Raw genomic sequence first — 22300 nt, 5'->3', positions numbered from 1 at the left:
TTATAGCTTCAAGATCTATTTATTTTTCCTTGTACAAACAGCAATTTAACATGATTTCCAAGATGGACAGTGGAGAATATTACTGTGAAGCCCGTAACTCTGTCGGATACCGCAGGTGTCCTGGGAAACGAATGCAAGTAGGTAAGCATGGGATAGCGAGAAGAACTGATGTGTGAGTAGAGTGTAGGACATTTGATGGTTAATGGAGCGAGGAGGTGGAAGGGGTTGAGTAATTTGAAGGACAAGTTGGAAGAAATGATATGAGCTTAATATATATATATAAAGCAGCAGTGTTGACTTCAGTTTGTCATCTAATGAAGGCAAGACAATTTAGCCTATACATAACAAAGTTTTTAATATTTCAAATAAGTGTTTTGAAATGGGCCTTTGTAAGAAATCCATCTTTCAAATCATGGCTAAGTGTGCTATAGTACGTATCGCTGGGGCTCCATGTAAACAGCTGCCAACTCGCTACCTGTTTCATTCTGCAGTGGCAGACTTTCTTCATGAGGTTACACTAAAATAACACAGCAGTGCTTATGTGCTGTGAGCCATCTGGGATATTGTCATTTTGTCACTCATGACAATGTCAATGCCCTGAAACACAAAGCTTACACTAATGGCAAGTTAGGTTTTTCCAAAAGACACAGGGATAGTTATGGACCTAGATTGTTCAAAATGTAGCTACAATATATTATATTTCACAAAATGACTTTTAGAATCCAAGAGAATGAGGGTTTCAGGAAATAAGAGTTAAAGAGCATACCCCCAACCCCCACTCCCAAGAGTAGGGATCGAGCCCAGGGCATGAGTAGACGTCAAAGGGTTTCAGGCTTGAACTCAGGTGTTCAGGTTAGACGGCAAGCACCGTTACTCACTGCTCCATCTTGCTGGTCCTAACAGTTAAGATTTTGGTAAAGCTTGGTTCTCTAAATATTTTCAGTTTTGCGGCATGTCTTGAAATTAACTTAGTTAAGTAGGATTCAAAAGCATATGGTTATTCTCAGCACAGCTACCAAGGAGAGCTTTCATGACTGTTGGACTTAATGATGGCATCTGTCCATCTGTGTAACATGAATTCAAACATGCTTTATTTCACATTGCAGATGTTCTCAACATAAGTGGCATCATAGCAGCTGTAGTAGTTGTGGCCTTCGTGATTTCCGTATGTGGCCTTAGTATATGCTACGCTCAGAGAAAAGGCTACTTCACAAGTAAGTTAAACTCACCCTTCTCAGGAACATGAATTCTTGTGAAGACAGATTTTTATTTTAAGTATACTGTTGCTCCTATGAAGTTCTACCAACTCTGGAGAGTGTTTTTACTGCTATTCTGCTGTTGGCAATACCCACAATAACGTGCATTGGGGTTATGATGTACCTTGGCAACCAAAGAATGCTTCTTCTTTGCAAAATTCTGGGCAACTCCATGGAATGGGTAAGAATCATCCTTGGAGTATAACAGCACAAAGTCATTGAATGTAGACAGATATTTATGGTATATTAAGATATATGTGAAGTCCTTATATTTTATGTTAGAAATTATGTGCTTCAGGACAGAGATTGATTTCTATTTTTGTTTATTGTTTATTAATTGTTGGTTTTTGAGACAAGGTTTCTCTGTGTAGCAGCCATGACTTTCCTGGAACTCTCTTTGTAAACCAGGCTGGCCTCAACCTCACAGAGATACACCTGCCTCTGCCTCTCAAGTGCTGGGATTAAAGGTGTGTGCCAACACATCCAGATGAGATTGATTTTTAATTTTAAAAATAGTTTCATTGAAACAACAACCAGTGAAATGTTTCAATAATAATGTAATAATGTTGAGTGTTTAATTTAGTAATATAGTAAGTACAACTACAAGAAAAATTGTCATCCAAAACTAGAAACCTAGTTGGGTGCACTGGTATATGCCTGTAATCCCAGTACTAGAGGGTATAGCATAGAGTCACAGTGAGAATAAAGTTTAGGGTCAGCCTGAGCTATACAATGAGATCCTGTTTCAAAAACATTATGAAACAAAACCGATGAGCACACATAGACCATAATGAATTAGAGATGCTGCCAGACAAAGCTATTAGTTCTTCATGCTTAGAACTCTTATAACTTCAAACTACATCTGATTAGGCAACTGGTTTAAGTTTTTGAGATGTAAACATTTTACTCTCTTAGTACACTCCTTCACTCCCAGTGCTTAAATGGATGAAACCTCAAGAGCTTCCACTTGCTGCACGGGCAAAGGGTATGAAGTTGAAGTTTTAAATGAAATAATAAATTACAGTATGAACAAATTTTAGACCCATCATTTAATAGTGGATATTAGTTTTGGAACTTAGGGTGAAAATGATTCATGTTGAAGTAAAACAAAAGGAACTGCCAATAGCATTTAAAGTAAATTTTATGCATCAAAAATGTTCCCATGAAAATTGATTGAAGATAATTCCTTACACTTAGCTATTGCTGGGCATGGAGCTCACATGTGTAATGACAGCACTCACCAAGGTGGAGGCAATAGGATCATGAATTCAAGGTCAACTTGGTCTACAAAGTCAGACCTTACATCAAGAAAGAAAAAGGGAAAGTTAACTGTTTTGTGAATGAGAGTTCAGTCTGACCTAGCCTAGTCTATTGTAGTAATAGAATCTAGCCAATTCCCTCTGCTAGACAACAGTGAAAGTATAAACAAAATTAGCATGTAAAATTCTTGTCATTTTTACCTACTTAGGAAAAATATCTGATGGTTTTTAAATGAGGAGTCAGTAAAGATAATTCTTAAAATACTGAAAGAGTTGACATGGGTATTAGGAGTAGGAGCTCAGTAGCCAAGATTATTACTTCCATTTTCATAGGACAGAAAACCTGTCAAGGGAACCATATTTTTGAACTTGAGTTTAGGATCAATCAGCATCAGGTCTAGTTCATATATACTTTTCTCTTCCAATTTTTTTTTAAATTAAAGTCTGGTACTAGGGAATGGCCCTAGGACACTAACATGCTAGACAACTGCTCTGCTACTGAACAACACAGCCAGCCTTCTTTTTAATCTTTTGAGACAGGGTCTCACTAAATTAGCCAGAATGGTGCTGAACTTATGGTCGCCCTGCCTTAGCTTCCCAAGGATGTGGGATTACAGGTCTGCATCAACAGGCCCAATCCCTACCTGATTTTCGAGGGCCTGTTAGGTAGTTTTTCACAGAGGCAAACTTGCAATTACTTAATAATAGTAACACTATTGTGGGGGCATTCAAAGAAATGTTAGTCCTCCACCAGAAGACTCCTATTCCTTTAGTTAATAACTTGATGAGACTTTGATTATTATGCTTTACATTTTAATGAATTTTTGAAAGTTTGTTTTCTTCTTGATAATGTAAGTAACTCCAAAGTATCCTTGATTTTACCAGAGCCCTTTAAGCCCAAACATTTGTTGTATGTATGACCAAAAGTTTTATAGGAAAACTTGCATTTAGAAGGTATAAATGTTACAGGTCAGACTCAAAAGGAAATAAAGCCAAAGTCACTGTAGATAGACCTGCACATTAATTCTCGTATTAATTATATATACTTGTTCTTTTGTAGAAGAAACTTCATTCCAGTAAGTATCATTTCTTAATATTCGTGTGTTTCTTCCTATCCGTCTACTTTTTAATCATGTTTAGTGTCAAAAGTAGTTTATTTGTACAGAGAAGTTATTCAACTTTATTGAGAAAAACATACTGCCCCTGTCTTGTACCTACTTGTAGCCACAAGAGAAGAAACATGGGCTCCAATTTCGTAGGTATTTCCATAGTACAACTTTAAAGGCACCTTTCTATGCCTTTCATGAAACTGAACAACTTTAAATGAGCTTTCACTTAGTAATTTTTATACTTATATACTTTTTTATACTTATTTTTATACTTTTATACTTTTATACACCTTTCTATGCCTATCACGAAACTGAACAACTTTAAATAAGCTTTCACTTAGTAATTTTTATACTTAATTGAAATTTAACTAGTTTTGTGCCCAGCAGTGCTCTAGGCACTGCCACTGTATCAGTTTAAAAAGGGGGTGGGGGAGGGCAAGCACCCATAAAATCTCTATTGAAAATCAGTTTCATTTTGGAGCTTACATTCCAGTAGCAGAAAGTAACTAACCCCGCATGCTGTACAGCACTACGGAGGTGACAAGAACTGTGGAAGAAAATAAAGCAGTAAGAAAGTAGAGAATAGCAAGATGGTGGTGAAGACTATCATTTCGATAAAGACTGAGGAAGGAAGCAAGCCAAGCAGATATACACAATGGTGTTCTTGTAGAGAGATGAAAAAAACAAAAGAGCTCAAGGTCAAGATGCCTGGCATATCTGAAGATATGAAAATAAGCATTGTGCCTAGACAGTATGGGAAAGAGAGGCAGTGAACGCACAAAAGTATTGGGAGACAGACCATACGGAGACATTGCTAAGCAGTTTTGAGGATTTTGAGGCACTTTGCTTTGGTTCTAAGTAACATAGCAGTCCATGAAAAGCTGTAAGCAGCTTTACATATTTTAATTCTTTAATGTTTACCTTGGTTCCCCTGTTAATAAGTTTTAAGGGGAAAAAGTAGACCAATTAGAAAATGACTAGTAACAGAGAGAAGACGACATAGCACATGTTGTATGATAACATGCTAATGCTGGAACACTTGAGGGGTTATAGCACAGAGGGTCTATTTTTAAGCAATTCATTGCTCTAAATTCAGGCTGTTAGAAAAAGTTTATTCATTTATTTTTATATGTCTGAGTGTTTTACTTGGATATACGTCTGTGTGCCAAGTGTATACAGTATCTATGGAGGCAAGAAGAGATCTTCTAGTCTGATCTCCAGGAGTTAAAATTACCGATTATGAGCCAGTATGTGGGTACTGGAGATGAGCCCTGGTGCTCTGCAAGATGCGCAAGTGCTCTTAACCACCAAAGCATCTCTCTGCTCATGGGGGAGAATATCTTAACTGTTAATAAAAATGTTGCAGTCATGCATGAGACATGGAGATCATACAAGGCTCACTTTTGCTGCACATGATCTGCAGCTGACCTCTCTTTACACGTGGGCATGGCAGATCCCTTTATATGTCCCTCTTCGCGGTTGCCATGGCTTCTCTTACATCCTTCGAAGACTCGCCTGTCACTGACTTCCTACTGCCAGATGTCTGCCTCAACCTTGGTGTCTCATGATATCCTGGTACAAATACAGGACAAAGTCTAGACACCAGGATGAGCAGAAGCAAGGCAATGCAGAACCTTAGCCCACCCCACCCCCCGCCCCAGACACTTCAATTTTTTATTAAGCTGCAAAGTGACTGGAGGAATTTAAACAGAGTGAAAAATGATCTTAAATAAACAGGAAGATTTATACATTCTGAATTTGGGCCTGTCAAATCAGGCAGGAGTCTTTACAATGCAGGAAGGAGCACTTTATCGCCCTATACTGTACGTCCACTCATGATATCCAGTCTTCAAATTCACTTAGCTTCTATTAGTGCCCCAGTCAACACATCAAACTTTCCATGGACAAATGAAAGTTCAGATGATAAAAATCAAACTTTAAAAATATTTAATGTTAATATATTAGGCTAAAAATGAGTCTCTTGATTGTGTCTTACACAATGTAGGTTACATTTTGTTGCTCAGGGTTTGCCACAAACCTGTACTTCGTTGCATGGCTTCTCTGCATACTGTCTATACCTGTTGGCAGCCCAGGCCGGGCTGCTGCGTTTTCTTCCTGCCTGGCTTAGATAGTCCTGCGGAATGAGGCTGGGGTCCAGGACTGGAAGTGAATATGTAGTAAACACTGTCTTTATGTTCTACAAACAGGAAGGGTAGTCCTGCATCTAAAGCCGCTACAGTGAGCGAAAATGTGAGTACTATTAAAGCATGCTTACAGACTAGGTATATTTAGGGACTATGGCAGGGAAATGAAGCAATGTTTGGATGCTGTGACATTAGACTGGTGTCTACCACTGGTACATTAAAGGATCTAAGTAAATGCCAGCTTTCTTTCCATCTGGGTTGACATGATCAAGATGGTTGACATTTGCAGAGTAATCACAGGATGTGATTTTTATCCTATCATTTCCCTTGGCTCTAAATCTACCTCCTTGATGTGACTGAGCCTGGCATTTTCAGCCATTCTTGACGGATGAGGAAGCAGAAGCACAAGCTCTCACAGGCTAACATTGGCAGAGCCCAGGTACCCTGTGTCTTGGGAGCCTGACCCAGCAGATGGCTGCCAACGTGCTCTGGTTCTAGAACTTGCCATTGGCTGTTACAAGCACTTGGAAATGTTAGAGATAAAGGATATCATCTGCTGCTGCTGGAATAGAGCCTTTCAAAACCCTTAAAAGGAAATTACCATCTAGTTGAGATCATATACAGAGCATCATTTGGGCCTGCTGAACTATTTTTTGGTAATAATAGAGGCGGGACACCCAACATTTTCAGAAACTTAAACCCTTTCCTGAGAAAGGAGGATTCCCAGAACTCCTTAGGAAAGGGAATCTCAGACTTCTTACAGCAAGAACTCAGGCAGTAGTGCTTTCAAGATTTAGGTGATTCTAGTGGGGCCCTGGTGTTTAATGCCCATTTACTGCTCTTTAAAGTGCCCCTCATGAGTTCTTTTTAAATTTACCTACTTTAGCTTCTATGACAGAACTCACTGTATCTTGTAGTTTACTACACTAAGCACATTCTTTTCAATTAGGGGACAACTATCACATCTTATCTTCTATAAATTACAGAAACACTAAAGGGACTTTGTCTCTGAATTAAAAGGAAAAAGGACTCTTTTCTTCTCAGTTGCCCTCATCAGCTCCACACAGCTTTGCAGTTTGGCTTTGTCCTATGGTAGGGTTTCTGCCTCACAGTGTTGGCCACACTACTGTGTGGCCCTGTGCGCTGCTGGACGGGTAGCAACAGTGCCCCAGTTCCTAACAAGCCTCATCCCCCACTGCTTTCGCTTCACTCCAGGTTCTTCACTCTCAGCCAAGTTCAAGGTTCGTGGCTTCTAGCATTTACTTAACTGTCCATAAAATTAGATGTAGTTAGATATATACTGACAGTAACTTGAAGAATCTCACTGTTTGATACTCATTAAGAATTACATAAATGTATTTAAATATGAAGCAGTATGTTGTATTTAAACTTGGTTTTCTTTTTCCTTCTCTAGGATTTCAAGCACACAAAATCCTTTATAATTTAAAAGAATTCCACTTTTGAGATGCACCAAAACCACAGCTGTTACACAAGTTATTAAAATATTATAAAAGTCTGCTTTGTTTTACATTTGCAAAGAGATGAATAAGGAAATGAGCATGATTCATCATAATGTTATGGCCTCTAACTCACATGAAATTGAGGTTTTAAGCAAAATGCTCTTGCTATCACCTAAAATACAATCTGGCACCTCGTGTCTGAACTAAAGAGAAGTGAAATATCTGTTAGTAGTCTGAGTTTAATGTCCTCGGTTTCTGAGAGTTGCAGTGTCATACCGACTGTGAAGGCCGTCTGGGAGGCAGGCCGACACTGCATGTGCTCTCTGTGGAGACCAGCCTGTGTGTTCAGGAAATACCATGCAGAACGGAAACTGCTCTCAATCTTCTCCTTAGCTCTAAACAACCCTTACTCTGTGGTCCTTTGTCTCTAATCTATCTGTAAGGGAAGCCCAGGGCTGGGTCTTCTGCCCAAGGATTTGCACTTTATGTTTACTTTCACTTCTCAGAACCAAAAGCAACAAGAATGGAGCTGCTTGCTGCCGCTGCCGTTTCCTGAGCCGCCTCTGGAGAGGCTCAGTGACCTGACATCACAACGCACTACTAGAACCTACCTGACTTCATAGACACCTTTCTGTGCATGACTAGTCCCTCACTGCTGCAGATAAAAGGTTGTCAATCTGCTTAAGATGAAAACAGGGACATGGGGGAGAGAAGCGTTTGCTCCAAGTACAATGTGAACGCACAAGCTCATTTTGACTCCCAGCATCCATAACCCGCTTGACCCAGTAAAGGCACATGAGAAACCATGGCTGAAATGAGACATGGGTCTAATGGTTCTCAACTGGTTAACCACAAAGGCCACCCACCAACCAGCTAGTGTCAGAATATCAAATTCTCCGAGCTCGCCAGTAAAACCAGTCTTGTGGTTTACCCCTATTAAAAACAAAAGGCAACTGACGATGTCTACTTCTGGGTAATTAGACATGAAAAGGTCATTTACTCCCTTTGTCAGCTTTGAACATGGTCACGTTGGCTTCAAAAGAATTTGTTCGTTTTACCCAAAAGGCAAAGCAGATTCTCAGGATTCACTGTATAAATGGGTAGGCGGCCACTGAGTACTTGGTAGTGATCCGAACCCTGGGCAGATGCCCACTGCTGCATTGCCTGCTCCCCTTTAACCTTGTGGCCTTGAACCCTTCTCAGTAGACTCTTCCCTAAAGGTGTGACTTCTATAAAATGGCTCATCCCTCTAGGTCAGAGTCACACGTAATGGCGCCAGCATGCTCTACAAAGGCGACAGAACACATTTTAATTCACATGGTTCCTGTTGCAACCACTCAACTCTGTCACACAACGTTGAGCAAGTGTGCCTCTGCTCTAAGAGAACAAGTCACAAAAATCAGTGACACAGATGGGATTTGCCCACAGATACAAGCTCCTCAGTCCTGGCAGCAAATGACAAGGAAACACCCATGGTGTGTAAGAAATCAAGGTAAACGCTGCCTATGCTGTGACTATGAGATCTGCTTTGCTAGGGGGAATGCTGTTGTCCTTCTGCAGTGCTAAGGAGACATATAACTCTCAAGGATGCCTCTTCCGGCCCACAGACCATCACAAGACCAACTGCTTCAACTTAAATGACACAAACCCACATTGTGTGAGGACTGTTATGTAGTGCCTTAACTTCACCAATAGATGAAAAGCTTCTTTTTAAGATACTGAAGTCTAAAGATTTATTCTACGCAGTGTAGAGATCTAACAGTCTGTGCCAAATACCTATTCCACATTCTTCACTAAACTACTGTATACAGCTAAGCGGAAATCACTGCTTAAAGATTGCTTCCTTCTACATGGAACTGTGCACACCAATCTTCCAGTTATTAAGTCTGTCTGTGGGTCACTGCCATCCAGACTTGTCCACTTGCTGTTTTATGAGACTTGAACTCTTAACAATGTGTCAAAAATCTAGCTGTGGTTTGTAGAGCATTATGTTCTTATTTTTCCACAGTGAAGTTGATGGGGCTCTAAAAATTTTGGAAGGTTTTTTTTTGTTTGTTTGTTTTTGTGTTTGTTTTTCTTAGTATTGTTGCTGTTGTAAGTAGATTCAACTTATTTCTAGTTGGGATGAGGTTAACTTACCTCCATCTGGATGGTTATTTTTCAATACAACTTTACAAAGAACTTCCTTCATTCTTCAGCGCACTTTGATTAAAGTTCACATTACAAAAATAGCTACACACAGCTAAACTTGTTAGCCCCATTCCACAGGGCACCGGAAGTCACTCACCTATTGTTCAGTAAACCTCAGGAAACTCCTCCCTCTTCCCACCTGCTGCTGTGGGGCAGCTCTCCTCAGCTTGGCCACCTGCCAACATCTAAAGTCAGAAAACAAAAAGGGTGAACTCCTTGATGGATGCTTCTTGTATGTGAGAAGTCGGGAATAAGGGAATTCAAAACCCTATTCCTCTTCCAAGAGGGGCCTAGTGGTTCACGGCTGGTGACTTCTCAGGTTTGCAGCACTGTTTCCTAGAAGAGTTGGGGTCATTATGAACATGTGTCTAGCTGCTCCACAGCTCATACTTTCTCATTTTAAGTTCTCCAGTTCCCTATACTTTCTCTTCACTCTCTGTGACTGCTGCCTCCCCCAAATCCACCCTGGTCCCCAAACTGATCTTTGTCTTCTATTCTCTTCTCCCATTCTGTCATGGTGGGACACATCATCGCCATCCACTCTGAGTTCCAGATCTCTGATCTGGTACTTTAAAATTTACCTTAGAAAATAGTGTATTTCCAAGCACACTTCATTTCGGCCCACATCTCCTCTCTCCCTTTCCTGCTGTACCCTAAGGCCTTCAGTATTCTCCCTTCTACTCTGTCGTATTATCTTCCCCATACCCTGCTCTTCAGCCTCTCTTGTGGTCCCCTTCTACCTCCCTGGGCTCTACTCATCTTCCCTCCCACCCAGCTCCGTATCTGCTGCAGCTAGAGGCTAGAATCCACAGGAGACCGATGGCTTTTGTGTTTCTGAGCCTAATCCTTTCCAGTTCCATCCCTTTTCTGGCAATTTCCTATCTGAATAAAACTCTGTTGTTATCCTTTTGTTTTTAAATGCTAAAGTTGGCCATCATGTAAACCGCACCCCTAAATTTCTCCCATCTTTAACCTCCTAATGATGCCATAAAAAAACTGGCACCTCAGGCTTCCACTATCCTCACCTTTTCTTTTTTTTTTAAATATATTTTATTAATTTATTCATATTACATCTTAATTGTTATCCCATCCCTTGTATCCTCCCATTCCTCCCTCCCTCCCATTTTCCCCTTACTCCCCTCCCCTATGACTGTGGGGGACCTCCTCCCCCTGTTTATGCTCATAGGGTATCAAGTCTCTTCTTGGTAGCCTGCTATCCTTCCTCTGAGTGCCACCAGGCCTCCCCATCCAGAGGACGTGGTCAAATTCTTTCTGGGGTCTTAAGGACTTTTCAATCACCCAATCTCTCCTGCCCTAGGGCATCCCTTCCTAGCCCCATCTGACAGTTTGCCTAAGGACTGTCATGCCCAATGACAACCCTTTTTCTCTTTTCCCCTGACTAAACACCCTGCACTCTTCCTTTATTTATAAGTCTATATTCCACAGCTGGGAATTAAAAGGCTCCCCCTATTCCCTTACACATAAGCTCTCATATTATAACCCACCTGATCAGCCACACCCCACTTCCTCTGGCTGCCTTGTTATTCGCCAATCAAATTGAACTATGGATGTCTTGAAAACTGACTCCGCCCTCCTGGATACACTTGCAATACCTGCCTTGGAAAGCCGGTCCTCATCACAAGCCACGGCAATTCTAGCTACTAACAGACCAAATTAACCCATTCTAGCACAGCCTTCTCATTTCCCAGTGCAAGTTTCTTCTCTGAACCCCGAAGGTATTCGATTCTTCTGTGATATTTATTGGTTTCTGTGTTGTGGTACAGGTAGGTATGCATATGTCTGATACCTCTACCAACCTGAAACCCTGAGAAAAGGACTCATGCTGTACAGGTCTTCATAAACCCCAGATATTTTACTAGTATCTAACATGAAAACAGATCCTAAAAATGTCAGTGAAGCACAAAGAATAATTAAATGTAAAGTGTCTTTAGAATATTAATAAAACATTATATTCTGATACAACTCTGTGTTCTATGAATTACTGCATGAATTAAGGTTGGACAGAAATTACTTTTTTCTTTTAACAATTGTCCATTTCCACACAATTCCCTTTTATGATTTTGAATGGTTTGCCCACATGTATGTCTGTGCATCACATGCATACCTGATGTCATCAGACATCAGGAGAGGGACTCAGATGTCCTGGAAATGGTTGTGAGCTGCCATGTAAGTGCTGGGAATCAAACTCAACTCCTCTGGAAGTGCTCTTAGCCGTGGAGGCATCTCTCTAGCCCTATCCACACAATTCTCAAGACCTTTTTCATCTCCTGCTTCTTGTTCAGTAAGATTTGGCACATACTAGCAGTAAGGAAGCCTCAGGTGAACCATCATGTTTGATTCGTTGGTCCTATTTCTACTTCACTGACAGAAACATGCTTTGATGTGTCTTTCTACAAAGAAAATGCTCTCAAAATAATGAGGTGTGTCATCAAAGGATCCAATTAATGTAAGACTAAAGGCACTTTCTAATATCCATTTTATGATGGGTTTTCTAGTTTTAATGTGGTACCTATACATGTTCTTAAAGATGTACCAAAACTGAGCATGTTTCCATGATCTGTAGTTAACTACTGCGACTCAGTTTCTGTTGTTTTTAAACAGGGTCTCAACATGAGCCAAGGCTGGCCTTGGACTTCCCATCCTCCTATCTTTACTTTGCAATTACTGCGATTAGAGGAACACGCTATCTCATTATATTCATTTTAAACTGACTTGTCCTTCCAAAAAGAACAACTACCACTAAATTACCTGAAGTAACAGAAGATCAAGAAACATTTATCTTTCTAGATTTCGGGGTAACACACAGCAAGGAAATATTCATGATGACATCCTCATTTAACAAGGCGCTAACAGGACTGTTCTGTTGTTGTTCAGAGACTGAAGGGTCACACCTACAGAAAATGGTGACTGCGCTGGTATGAATACCCATTTGTGGCTCAAATACAGTACCACCTTGAAATTCTAGCTGCCCCTCCCACCCATCCATGGAAGCCCTAAGTGTGTGTGCGTGTATTAGCGATGGGAAGAAATGAGGAACACTACCTACGGTTGCTGAAACTTGGATGGAAAAGTTCCTGATTTGCCATTTCCCCAGAAAATAACTGCTGGCTCTCTTCAGGCTGGGCCGAAGATCATTACATAAACAGTTACATCTTTCAGAGCCTTTTGTTCCAAGCCACCTTCCCTCCCGAATCCATACGTCCATCACTGGCAGCAAGCAAGGCTGGAGAGGCAGTGGTTAAGACACAGGGGCGTCCCTGTGCACATGAAGTTACAGGGCTCCTAAGACACAGGGGCGTCCCCGTGCACATGAAGTTACAGGGCTCCTAAGACACAGGGGCGTCCCCGTGCACATGAAGTTACAGGGCTCCTAAGACACAGGGGCGCCCCTGTGCACATGAAGTTACAGGGTTCCTAAGACACAGGGGCGTCCCTGTGCACATGAAGTTACAGGGTTCCTAAGACACAGGGGCGTCCCTGTGCACATGAAGTTACAGGGTTCCTAAGACACAGGGGCGTCCCTGTGCACATGAAGTTACAGGGCTCCTAAGACACAGGGGCGTCCCTGTGCACATGAAGTTACAGGGTTCCTAAGACACAGGGGCGTCCCTGTGCACATGAAGTTACAGGGTTCCTAAGACACAGGGGCGTCCCTGTGCACATGAAGTTACAGGGTTCCTAAGACACAGGGGCGCCCCTGTGCACATGAAGTTACAGGGTTCCTAAGACACAGGGGCGTCCCTGTGCACATGAAGTTACAGGGTTCCTAAGACACAGGGGCGTCCCTGTGCACATGAAGTTACAGGGTTCCTAAGACACAGGGGCGTCCCCTGTGCACATGAAGTTACAGGGTTCCTAAGACACAGGGGCGTCCCTGTGCACATGAAGTTACAGGGTTCCTAAGACACAGGGGCGTCCCCGTGCACATGAAGTTACAGGGTTCCTAAGACACAGGGGCGCCCCTGTGCACATGAAGTTACAGGGTTCCTAAGACACAGGGGCGTCCCTGTGCACATGAAGTTACAGAGCTCCTAAGACACAGGGGCGTCCCTGTGCACATGAAGTTACAGAGCTCCTAAGACACAGGGGCGTCCCTGTGCACATGAAGTTACAGGGCTCCTAAGACACAGGGGCGTCCCTGTGCACATGAAGTTACAGGGTTCCTAAGACACAGGGGCGCCCCTGTGCACATGAAGTTACAGGGTTCCTAAGACACAGGGGCGTCCCTGTGCACATGAAGTTACAGGGCTCCTAAGACACAGGGGCGTCCCTGTGCACATGAAGTTACAGGGCTCCTAAGACACAGGGGCGCCCCTGTGCACATGAAGTTACAGGGCTCCTAAGACACAGGGGCGTCCCTGTGCACATGAAGTTACAGGGTTCCTAAGACACAGGGGCGCCCCTGTGCACATGAAGTTACAGGGTTCCTAAGACACAGGGGCGTCCCTGTGCACATGAAGTTACAGGGCTCCTAAGACACAGGGGCGTCCCTGTGCACATGAAGTTACAGGGTTCCTAAGACACAGGGGCGTCCCTGTGCACATGAAGTTACAGGGCTCCTAAGACACAGGGGCGTCCCCTGTGCACATGAAGTTACAGGGTTCCTAAGACACAGGGGCGCCCCTGTGCACATGAAGTTACAGGGTTCCTAAGACACAGGGGCGTCCCTGTGCACATGAAGTTACAGGGCTCCTAAGACACAGGGGCGCCCCTGTGCACATGAAGTTACAGGGTTCCTAAGACACAGGGGCGTCCCTGTGCACATGAAGTTACAGGGCTCCTAAGACACAGGGGCGCCCCTGTGCACATGAAGTTACAGGGCTCCTAAGACACAGGGGCGTCCCTGTGCACATGAAGTTACAGGGCTCCTAAGACACAGGGGCGTCCCCGTGCACATGAAGTTACAGGGTTCCTAAGACACAGGGGCGTCCCTGTGCACATGAAGTTACAGGGTTCCTAAGACACAGGGGCGTCCCCGTGCACATGAAGTTACAGGGTTCCTAAGACACAGGGGCGTCCCTGTGCACATGAAGTTACAGGGTTCCTAAGACACAGGGGCGTCCCTGTGCACATGAAGTTACAGGGCTCCTAAGACACAGGGGCGTCCCCTGTGCACATGAAGTTACAGGGTTCCTAAGACACAGGGGCGCCCCTGTGCACATGAAGTTACAGGGTTCCTAAGACACAGGGGCGCCCCTGTGCACATGAAGTTACAGGGTTCCTAAGACACAGGGGCGTCCCTGTGCACATGAAGTTACAGGGTTCCTAAGACACAGGGGCGCCCCTGTGCACATGAAGTTACAGGGTTCCTAAGACACAGGGGCGTCCCTGTGCACATGAAGTTACAGGGTTCCTAAGACACAGGGGCGCCCCTGTGCACATGAAGTTACAGGGTTCCTAAGACACAGGGGCGTCCCTGTGCACATGAAGTTACAGGGTTCCTAAGACACAGGGGCGTCCCTGTGCACATGAAGTTACAGGGTTCCTAAGAAAGGCATGACAAAGGATGTACAGCCCACCCTACAGGAAGGTACACAGAACACCCTTCCCTTCACAGCACACAGCCCAGTAGGGCGTGATCTCCACTAGTGGAGAACACTGCACACTGGGAAGAGTCTCGCATGGGCGAGGCAAGGCTACCCAGTTTACCCAACACCTCCATCTGCTTCACTCTAAAAAAAATGAAAGGACTTAGAAACCAATCAAGGCTAGGTACATACTCCATACCACCAAAGAATTTAAAGGACATTTGATAATTGTGAAACGAATATTTATTTGAATTTTTAAAATTAGTTGTACAACTAATTCATGACAAATTACCATATGGATTTTACATTATTCCTCAGGACTGGGGTTTTTCGATGACTTCAAATTTGGGATCTAAAAAGAGGGAAAAATTTCAGACTTAGCTATACTGAAATAACAAGATTAGTTACAATACTTGAAATTTACCAGTTTTAAGATTTTTTAAAAATAGAAAACATCTGTTTTTAACCATGTATAGGAAAACATAATAAATGATCAACTTTCTACAGCACTGTGTAACTAGATGAATCAAACAAGAAACGTGTCATAATTCACATGCTCTCCTGCGCCAAAGTAAAGCAGGGATCTGAGTGCCTTCTAAGGCTGTAGGAACTTCAAATGCCACTGTCATTTAACTTCCACACAATCCAAAAACACAAAAACAAAACAAAAAACACTTAAGGGTGAAATATAGCTCAGTGACGGAGCATTTCCATTTCCACCAACAGATGTAAGGTCCTGATCCTAGCACCACCATCCAAAAGAAAAAACATACATGAATATTATCCACCTACAATAATCTCCAAAATTGAATTTGTGATTAGCCTTACCTTCAAATTTGAAGGTGGGAAACGTATTCATGTCTCCTTTACCAAACATCTGTTTAAGCTTAAACAGTTCTCTGTCCAGGTCTTGCTGATACTCTGGGCCAGTGTCAACAGGTCCTCCAGATGCCCTATTATATAATTAAAAATAATTAACAAAAAAATCCTGATTTATATCTAGCTAAAACAAAACAAACATACCTAAAATTACTCTTTACCATCAAGTTTAAACGATTTTTAAAGGTATACTTGTGGGAGGAAAAGAAGTCTTTAGGAAAAAAAATTAATCTATTTGCATTTCAACTCAAATTATTTTAAGACAAGGTGTCAAAGATGAGGTCACTTTAAACAAATCTCAACACTCAAGACTGTTAGCATCAAAGACACTTACTAATCAGACTCAGGACCTGAGTTGCAGTATATGGAGAATGATGCAGGCCAGATGAAAACAAAGAAAAACCCAAACCAGTAACAAAAAATACAAGCAAAACCCAGACCACTGGAATGTTAAGCCTGGGGGCTGCTAAACAATAAATGACCAAGGGGCTAGAGAAAAGGCTCAACGGTTCAGAACGTGCGCTGCTCTTGCAGAGGACTCCGGTCTGTTCCCATTATCCACATAGTGGGCTCACAACCACCCATCAACACCAGCTCCAAGGGACCCAATGCCCTCATGTGACCTCCATGGATACCATGCACACACTCAAAACACTCATGCGCATTATATAAGAAATAACAAAAAAGTTAATTATTACAAATACATGGTTTTTCAAGCTGTGTGTTGTATGCATTTGTGTATGTGTGTTATATGCATGTGTGAACACCAGAGGGCGATAAGACATCCAGTGACCTCTCTCTCCACTGAACTTGAGCCTGCAAACTGGCAAAACTGGCTGGCCACGAAGACCCCAGGGACATTCCTATCTCTGTCTGCTAATGCTCAGATTATAGGCAAAGGCTGCTGTGGCTACTGCATCTGGCTTCCTACACAGATGCTAGGTCCTAACTCTGTTCCACCTTTATTATGCAGCAAGCACTTTACCAACTGAGCCAGCTGCTGAGTCCTCAAGATATTTAATGACTACATGTTTAGTTAGTTACCTTCAGAGTTGAAAAATAATGATCTGGCACTGAAGCTTCAATCAGGTAGGTCCAACCTTTGACATTAGGGTTATTATTGTTATGATGAAACAGCATGAACAAATCAACTTGGGGAGAAAGGGTTCATTTGGTTTATGCTTTCATATACTGCTCGTCATCAAAGAAAGTGAGAACAGGGCCTCAAGCAGGCAGGAACCTGGAGGCAGGAGCTGAGGAGAGGCCATGGAGGGGTGCTGATTGGCTTCTTTCACATGGCTGGCCCAGACTGCTTTCTCACAGAATGCACAATTTATAGTCCAGGCTTGGCCTCCCACATAATGGTCTGGGCCCCTTCTCATCAATCACCCATTTAGAAAATGTCCAACAGGCTTGCCTATGGTCCTGGTTTACGGATGCATTTTCTCAATTGAGTCTACCTCTTTTCTGATGACTAGCTTGTGTCAGGTTGAAATACAACCAACCAGCACTGCATTGTAACTCAACATTGTCATCTACAAAGTTCATACTTGAAACTGTGCATACTCACTCCTCCCGAGCCCCATATCTCTAGGATATAAACTGTGTAATTCTCCAAGCAAATTTTGTGCTTTCTAGTTTTCATTCCTTATCTGACATCATTTTTCCATCCTAAAAGATATAATCCTCCTACTCCATTTACTTGTCCAGTCTTTAAAACACCTATTCTTAACAAGGCTAGAGTCCTGGGTGTGTCTTCCAAAGTTGATTGAGAACAAGCTATAAGCAAAATTATGAGTAAATTCTTTCCTTTTTTTTTTTTTTTTAATACTGGGGTGATGATTTCTAGGTGTCCATGAGACACCCAAAAGGGCAGAATGACCCCACACACTGCCTTCAAAACCCTAACATGAACTTTTCCAAAATACCTTTCAAAATGTCTCCAGATAAGGAATGGTTTTTTTTCCCCCTTTCAACTCTCCAAAACTGGATGCCACCTTGCACCTAGTATTTACTTGTTTATAAGCTTTCTACTTCTATCAGGTTTTAAGAATCTGCATTTTGTTAAAGCACAACACAGCCCGTACCAGTCAGCCATCATGCTTTTTGTAAATGACAGATGGACATCAATTTCCTAAGATTTAGGGGTTAAATCAGATGATGGAGATCTGGACATTCATCTCAAACGTGTAGTTTTCCTAGTCTTACTTCATGCCACTTTGAGTCTTTTGTCCCTAAGTTGTCTAACACTTCCAGAGATCCATAACCACGAAAACAGCCTTAAAGAGAAAACTGCTGCTTATGCACAACCCTCAAATCATGCCACAGAAAACGCTAAATAAGAGGTGGAATAAATACTCTTTTGTATGTTTTGTCCAATCATTCTTAGTTTTATGATGTTAAGCTAATCAATGTCTAAGGCACTTAATTTCTTAAATAGCTACTAAATGATTTTAAGATCCTACATACTTCTGTGACTTGACTTACTTCATTGTGATGACATTACTGTGCCGGTACCTCAAATGACAATAAACTTACTGGACCTGTCCCTTGGAGCCTTTATAAAGAAGACACAAGGAAGATTTACATCCTTCGCGTATTTCTATTCACAGTGTGATTCATCATCTACCCACTTACTGTCGTTTTGATCTGTACTCTCTAATTTTGTCCACGAAGAGTTTTTGTACAGGATCGAGCTCCTTATTAAACGCCACCGCTGTAACGCCAATGTTCCTCTTCAAATGCACAGAGACTGCCGAGCGAAGGACCGAGGACAGCCTGAAGATCTTCTGAAGAATCATGGTGCGCCTCTGGTACGAGACAAGCCATCAGAAGGTTAGTGTACTTTTTATAAAACTCCAATACATCCTGTGGTGGGAAGCCAAGTCTGTGGATTAGGTTACAGAACACATTACACCTCAACTCAGGCTTTGCCTGGCCAGCTGTGTGACCCTTCCATTACAAGATGTTTACTTTTTACCAAAAAGCTCTGGGACCAAGAAATAGCTGAGAGTTCTACTATGATTAAAACAGAAAGAAAGCAAAAAATATGGGATGGTGCTTTTTTCTCCCAGGAACTTAATCTTGGAGCAGAGAAAACAGTAAGGCGAGGCTGTTCAAGAGCACTGCTTGTCTCTAGCAGGAAAAGACAATTTGCTCATAATGTGCCAGTTTCCATGACCCCTCAAAAGCCAAAAGGGAGTTTGTCAAAAAGAGAGCCAAGACAACTGTCTTAGCCAGGACTGAGAGGCTGGAAGTTTCCACTTCACAGGCCCACAGGAAGGAAAACAGCTTCGCCTGTTAACAACAGCAGGATCCTAGCCACTTAACACTGTAACCAAATCAACTTTTTTTTAAAAGGCAAAGAAAAACAGCAAGCGTGCCAAATGCACCCTGCAGTAATGGATATTGGATACAAGCTCATCAGAGAAAGGGAGTTTGCAGAAGCTCAAAGTCAAAAGGTTAAAAGTCAGAGCCTAGAGCCTAAAGCCTTTCAAGTCCTCAGAACTCCTGAAGCCAAAACAAGTAGTTTAGTAATAACAATTACAAAAGCAGTGGTGGAGGGGGTAGCATTTGATCTGCAGAACCCATGAGTTTTGTCCATCTTGTTTGTTTTTAAAGCCAGGATCCGCAGCAAGCTTATAAGACCAGCACTGGGGAGGCAGACACAGGCAGGTCTTTGGGGCTCACTTGGTAACCAACCTAGTCTTAGATACTGACTGGCCCTGTCTCAAAAGGCAATGTGCATATTACCTGAAGAGAAACAGCTGAGCCTGACCTCTGATACATGCAGAAGTGTGTGTGTACACACACACACACACACACACACACACACACACACACACACACCCCTACATAAACATAATAGATGCACATAGATAAGACAGACAGAATTGCAAAGAGGGATTTGAGTGGTCTTTACCACTTAACAGTTGAATACCCATTAACTATATAAAGGCAGCTGAATGGTGCAATGGTTTGTAAACATATGTGAAGGAGATGGGGCATCACTTCATCTCCACGGCACACCTGCTGTCTGAAGACAATTTTAGTTGTCCTGAATAGGTTGGATGCAGGCAGTCTCCAGTGGGAGAGATCAGGCACACTGCTATACTCCCTACAGCATGAAAAGTAAAAACACTCCCCTCTCTCATCTCAAAGAGTTATCTAAAGTGTCAATAACCCCAACTTCAACACACTTGGAATAATATTTAGTATTGCTCACAGAAATCAAATAAGCAGCAAGTTATCATTCACCAATCAGGATGCAAACAAAACATTTGAAGAAACAAAACACTCAATGACTATGTCATTCATCATCTACCAGAAACTTATACAGGTGAAAGGACTACAAGCAAGCAAACAGTATCTTATAATAAGAAAGCATCTCCCAACTCAATGTTTGTTCTCTTTTCTAGAAATTCGAGGAAAACACATCACTAAGGTAACAACACTTGTTTAGATCTAAAAAATTTTGCAAAATACTTCCATATTGCCCACTCAGGAAATACTTTTTTGTTTTTGTTTTTTTGAGACAAGGCTTCTCTATGTCGCCCTAGCTGTCCTTGACTTGCTTAGAACAGGCTGGAGTCGAAGTCAGAGATCTGCCTGCTTCTGTCTCCCTGAGTGCTGGGATGAAAGGCTTCCGCCACCACATCCAGTTAAAGAGTTAGGAGAAGTTTATCTTGGTGAGAGATGAGAAAAACTCTGTCTAAAGATGGTTATTGGCTACCCAGCATTCTGCAGCCAACCTGCTCCCAGCCCAACTGCAGAGATGGTCATTTCTTTGACAAGACAGACAGAACAATTTTCTCTTCAAAAATGGCACCACGGAAGTAATGATTCCCAGTTCTCATTTCTGATCTATATCCTATTCTGAACCCCAAACATACACGTATATGTATATTCTCCTAACTCCTACACAATCATCCAAGAAAAAAATGAACACATGCTCTTACCAAAACTACTTCTTGCTTCTCCTTTACTGCTTTCACTTTTTCAGATTTAAACAGTGAATATAAACTGTTCACTATCACACAGAAGGCAAGTGTCACTAGAAGTGTCACCATCTGTGACAAATTCTGTCTTTTAGTAATATCAGGTGCTAGCTGCCTGTTAGGGGTCTGATATTAAAATACTGGGGACGTATGGTTTGGGGGGGGGTTAGATCAAAGTCCAAACCCAGAGGTGTAGCCTTGGGAAGGAGCATGGCTCTCCTATTTATAGCGATGACAGAACAGCCCAGCCAAAAGCTAATCGGTTTGCTGGCTGTTAGTATCTAATCATAAAGTCAATCCACCAAGCTATTTAGCACCATCGTTTCTAGATTGAACGCACACTCTTAGTGATATCACCACTATCTTGTTTTCGTCTTAGGAGGCATGATCTGCTCGTGCATAATTCACAAGCTTCTCTTGCCTTGACCTTGGGTTGCCCCACGCAGGCCACAGGGACACCACTCCGCCCTTTCGCCTTTCTAGTTGGCCTGTTCAGCTCTCAAAAGGGTATTAACGGTCTTATTTACTGGGTGCAAGGCAAATTTTAATACCCATCGGGGCCGAGGTCACCTGGGACCCCAGGCCAGGCCATAAGGCGCCAAGGACACATAGCTGCTCTCTCCTACTAGGGCAGAGGTGATGGGCAACCCTTGCCTCGTGAAGAAACCCAGAATCGCGATCCCAAGAGGCCAAGGCAGCCGAGTTACCCTCCCAGTCACCTTGCACTGAGTCCCGAGTTGCCAGAGTCACCGCCGCCGCCACCGTTCTACTTCCGGCCCTGGCTCCGCCTACACACGCCTACCCGCCATCGCAATGCATTATGGGCCACCGCTTCAGTCGTTCGACGCTCACCGGACAGGAAGCGCCTCGGATAGAGTCTGCGACCGGACGCCTCTGAGTGAGACAGGAGACAAGCAGGAGGAGGAAGTGGAGGGTAAGTGCTTCCGGGTCCCTCAGCTAAGTCTCCGCCATCTTTCCTTCATTTTTAACTTCACCCCTTTCCCCCTCTTGGAAACACTGCACTGTACGCATGCGTGCTTTGGCCTCTCTCTTAGTTCAAGCTCCATTCGGAGTCAGCGTCCTGATTCTTGGGGTTGGGGAGGTGAAAGCAGTGTGGGAAAAAGCGACCGCGTAAAAAAAAAAAAAAAAAGCCAAGCGACTTGAGGCGTTTGTGCCTCGTGAGCCCCCGTTGCCGCGGGCGTTCGTGCCGCGCACCCTGCTGGGAGTTGTAGTTCCGGGCCCAGGGGTGCCTGGGAGGCGGGAGAGGGGCTGGGGTTCCTTAGCGCCGATTCCGCGGGAAGGGCCCCGGGGCCTCACACTGCGAGTCGTGGGAGCGGCGCGGCTTACCGGGAGAGGCGCTGTACGTGGAGCCCGCGCTGCCGCCGTTCCCAGCCGGCTCTGGAGCGCTGGCGAGGGCCACGGGGCCGATTCCGGAGCTGGTGAGTGCGGCCGCGGGC

At 43.1% G+C, this 22300-nt stretch overlaps 3 protein-coding genes across 6 annotated transcripts in view; 2 read left to right on the top strand and 1 right to left on the bottom strand.

The window, feature by feature from the left end:
- The window catches only part of JAM2 (junctional adhesion molecule 2), a 55514-nt gene extending 44113 nt beyond the window's left edge, over window positions 1-11401 (top strand). The window contains exons 6-10 of the mRNA XM_084802355.1: window positions 42-141; window positions 1107-1214; window positions 3576-3591; window positions 5832-5874; window positions 7183-11401. Of these exons, the coding sequence (XP_084658481.1) occupies window positions 42-141; window positions 1107-1214; window positions 3576-3591; window positions 5832-5874; window positions 7183-7215 (300 nt within the window). The 3' untranslated portion in view covers window positions 7216-11401. The remainder of the gene's footprint in view (window positions 1-41; window positions 142-1106; window positions 1215-3575; window positions 3592-5831; window positions 5875-7182) is intronic.
- A 3786-nt stretch (window positions 11402-15187) lies between these two features.
- On the bottom strand, window positions 15188-21701 carry ATP5PF (ATP synthase peripheral stalk subunit F6). Of its 3 annotated transcripts, none has more exons than XM_084802359.1 (4): window positions 21563-21701; window positions 18484-18656; window positions 15796-15920; window positions 15188-15319 (listed from the first exon to the last, which is right to left on the bottom strand). In XM_084802359.1, exons 2-4 carry the CDS (start codon window positions 18645-18647, stop codon window positions 15282-15284), a joined length of 327 nt encoding a protein of 108 aa, XP_084658485.1. In that variant the 5' UTR covers window positions 18648-18656; window positions 21563-21701; the 3' UTR covers window positions 15188-15281. The 3 variants fall into 3 exon arrangements, with proteins under 3 accessions (XP_084658485.1, XP_084658486.1, XP_084658484.1); XM_084802360.1 differs by having other exon boundaries at window positions 18484-18663; window positions 21564-21665; XM_084802358.1 differs by lacking the exon at window positions 21563-21701 and adding an exon at window positions 20805-20850.
- GABPA (GA binding protein transcription factor subunit alpha) overlaps window positions 21658-22300 on the top strand; it is a 29284-nt gene continuing 28641 nt past the window's right edge. The window contains exon 1 of one of the 2 annotated variants that reach the window (XM_084802352.1): window positions 21658-21777. The gene's annotated coding sequence lies outside the window, so the exon portion shown is untranslated. Of the gene's footprint in view, window positions 21778-21816; window positions 22283-22300 lie in introns of those variants that run through there. The other variant, XM_084802353.1, reaches the window with a different exon arrangement.

This window comes from Acomys minous, assembly GCF_964271855.1.
Source record: "Acomys minous genome assembly, chromosome: 11".
Classification (NCBI taxonomy): Eukaryota; Metazoa; Chordata; class Mammalia; order Rodentia; family Muridae; genus Acomys; species Acomys minous.
The sequence above is the reverse complement of the archived record's forward strand: the minus strand, read 5'-3'. Positions and strand labels throughout refer to the sequence as shown.

Bases quoted from the DNA above. Each gene is read 5' to 3' on its own strand.
- ATP5PF (XM_084802359.1), bottom strand. From the start codon at position 18,647: ATGATTCTTCAGAAGATCTTCAGGCTGTCCTCGGTCCTTCGCTCGGCA. The intron at 15,921-18,483 runs GTAAGTGGGTAG...ATTATATAATAG, and splicing joins GAGTACAGATCAAAACGACA to GGCATCTGGAGGACCTGTTG. The intron at 15,320-15,795 runs GTAAGGCTAATC...CCCTCTTTTTAG, and splicing joins TCCCACCTTCAAATTTGAAG to ATCCCAAATTTGAAGTCATC.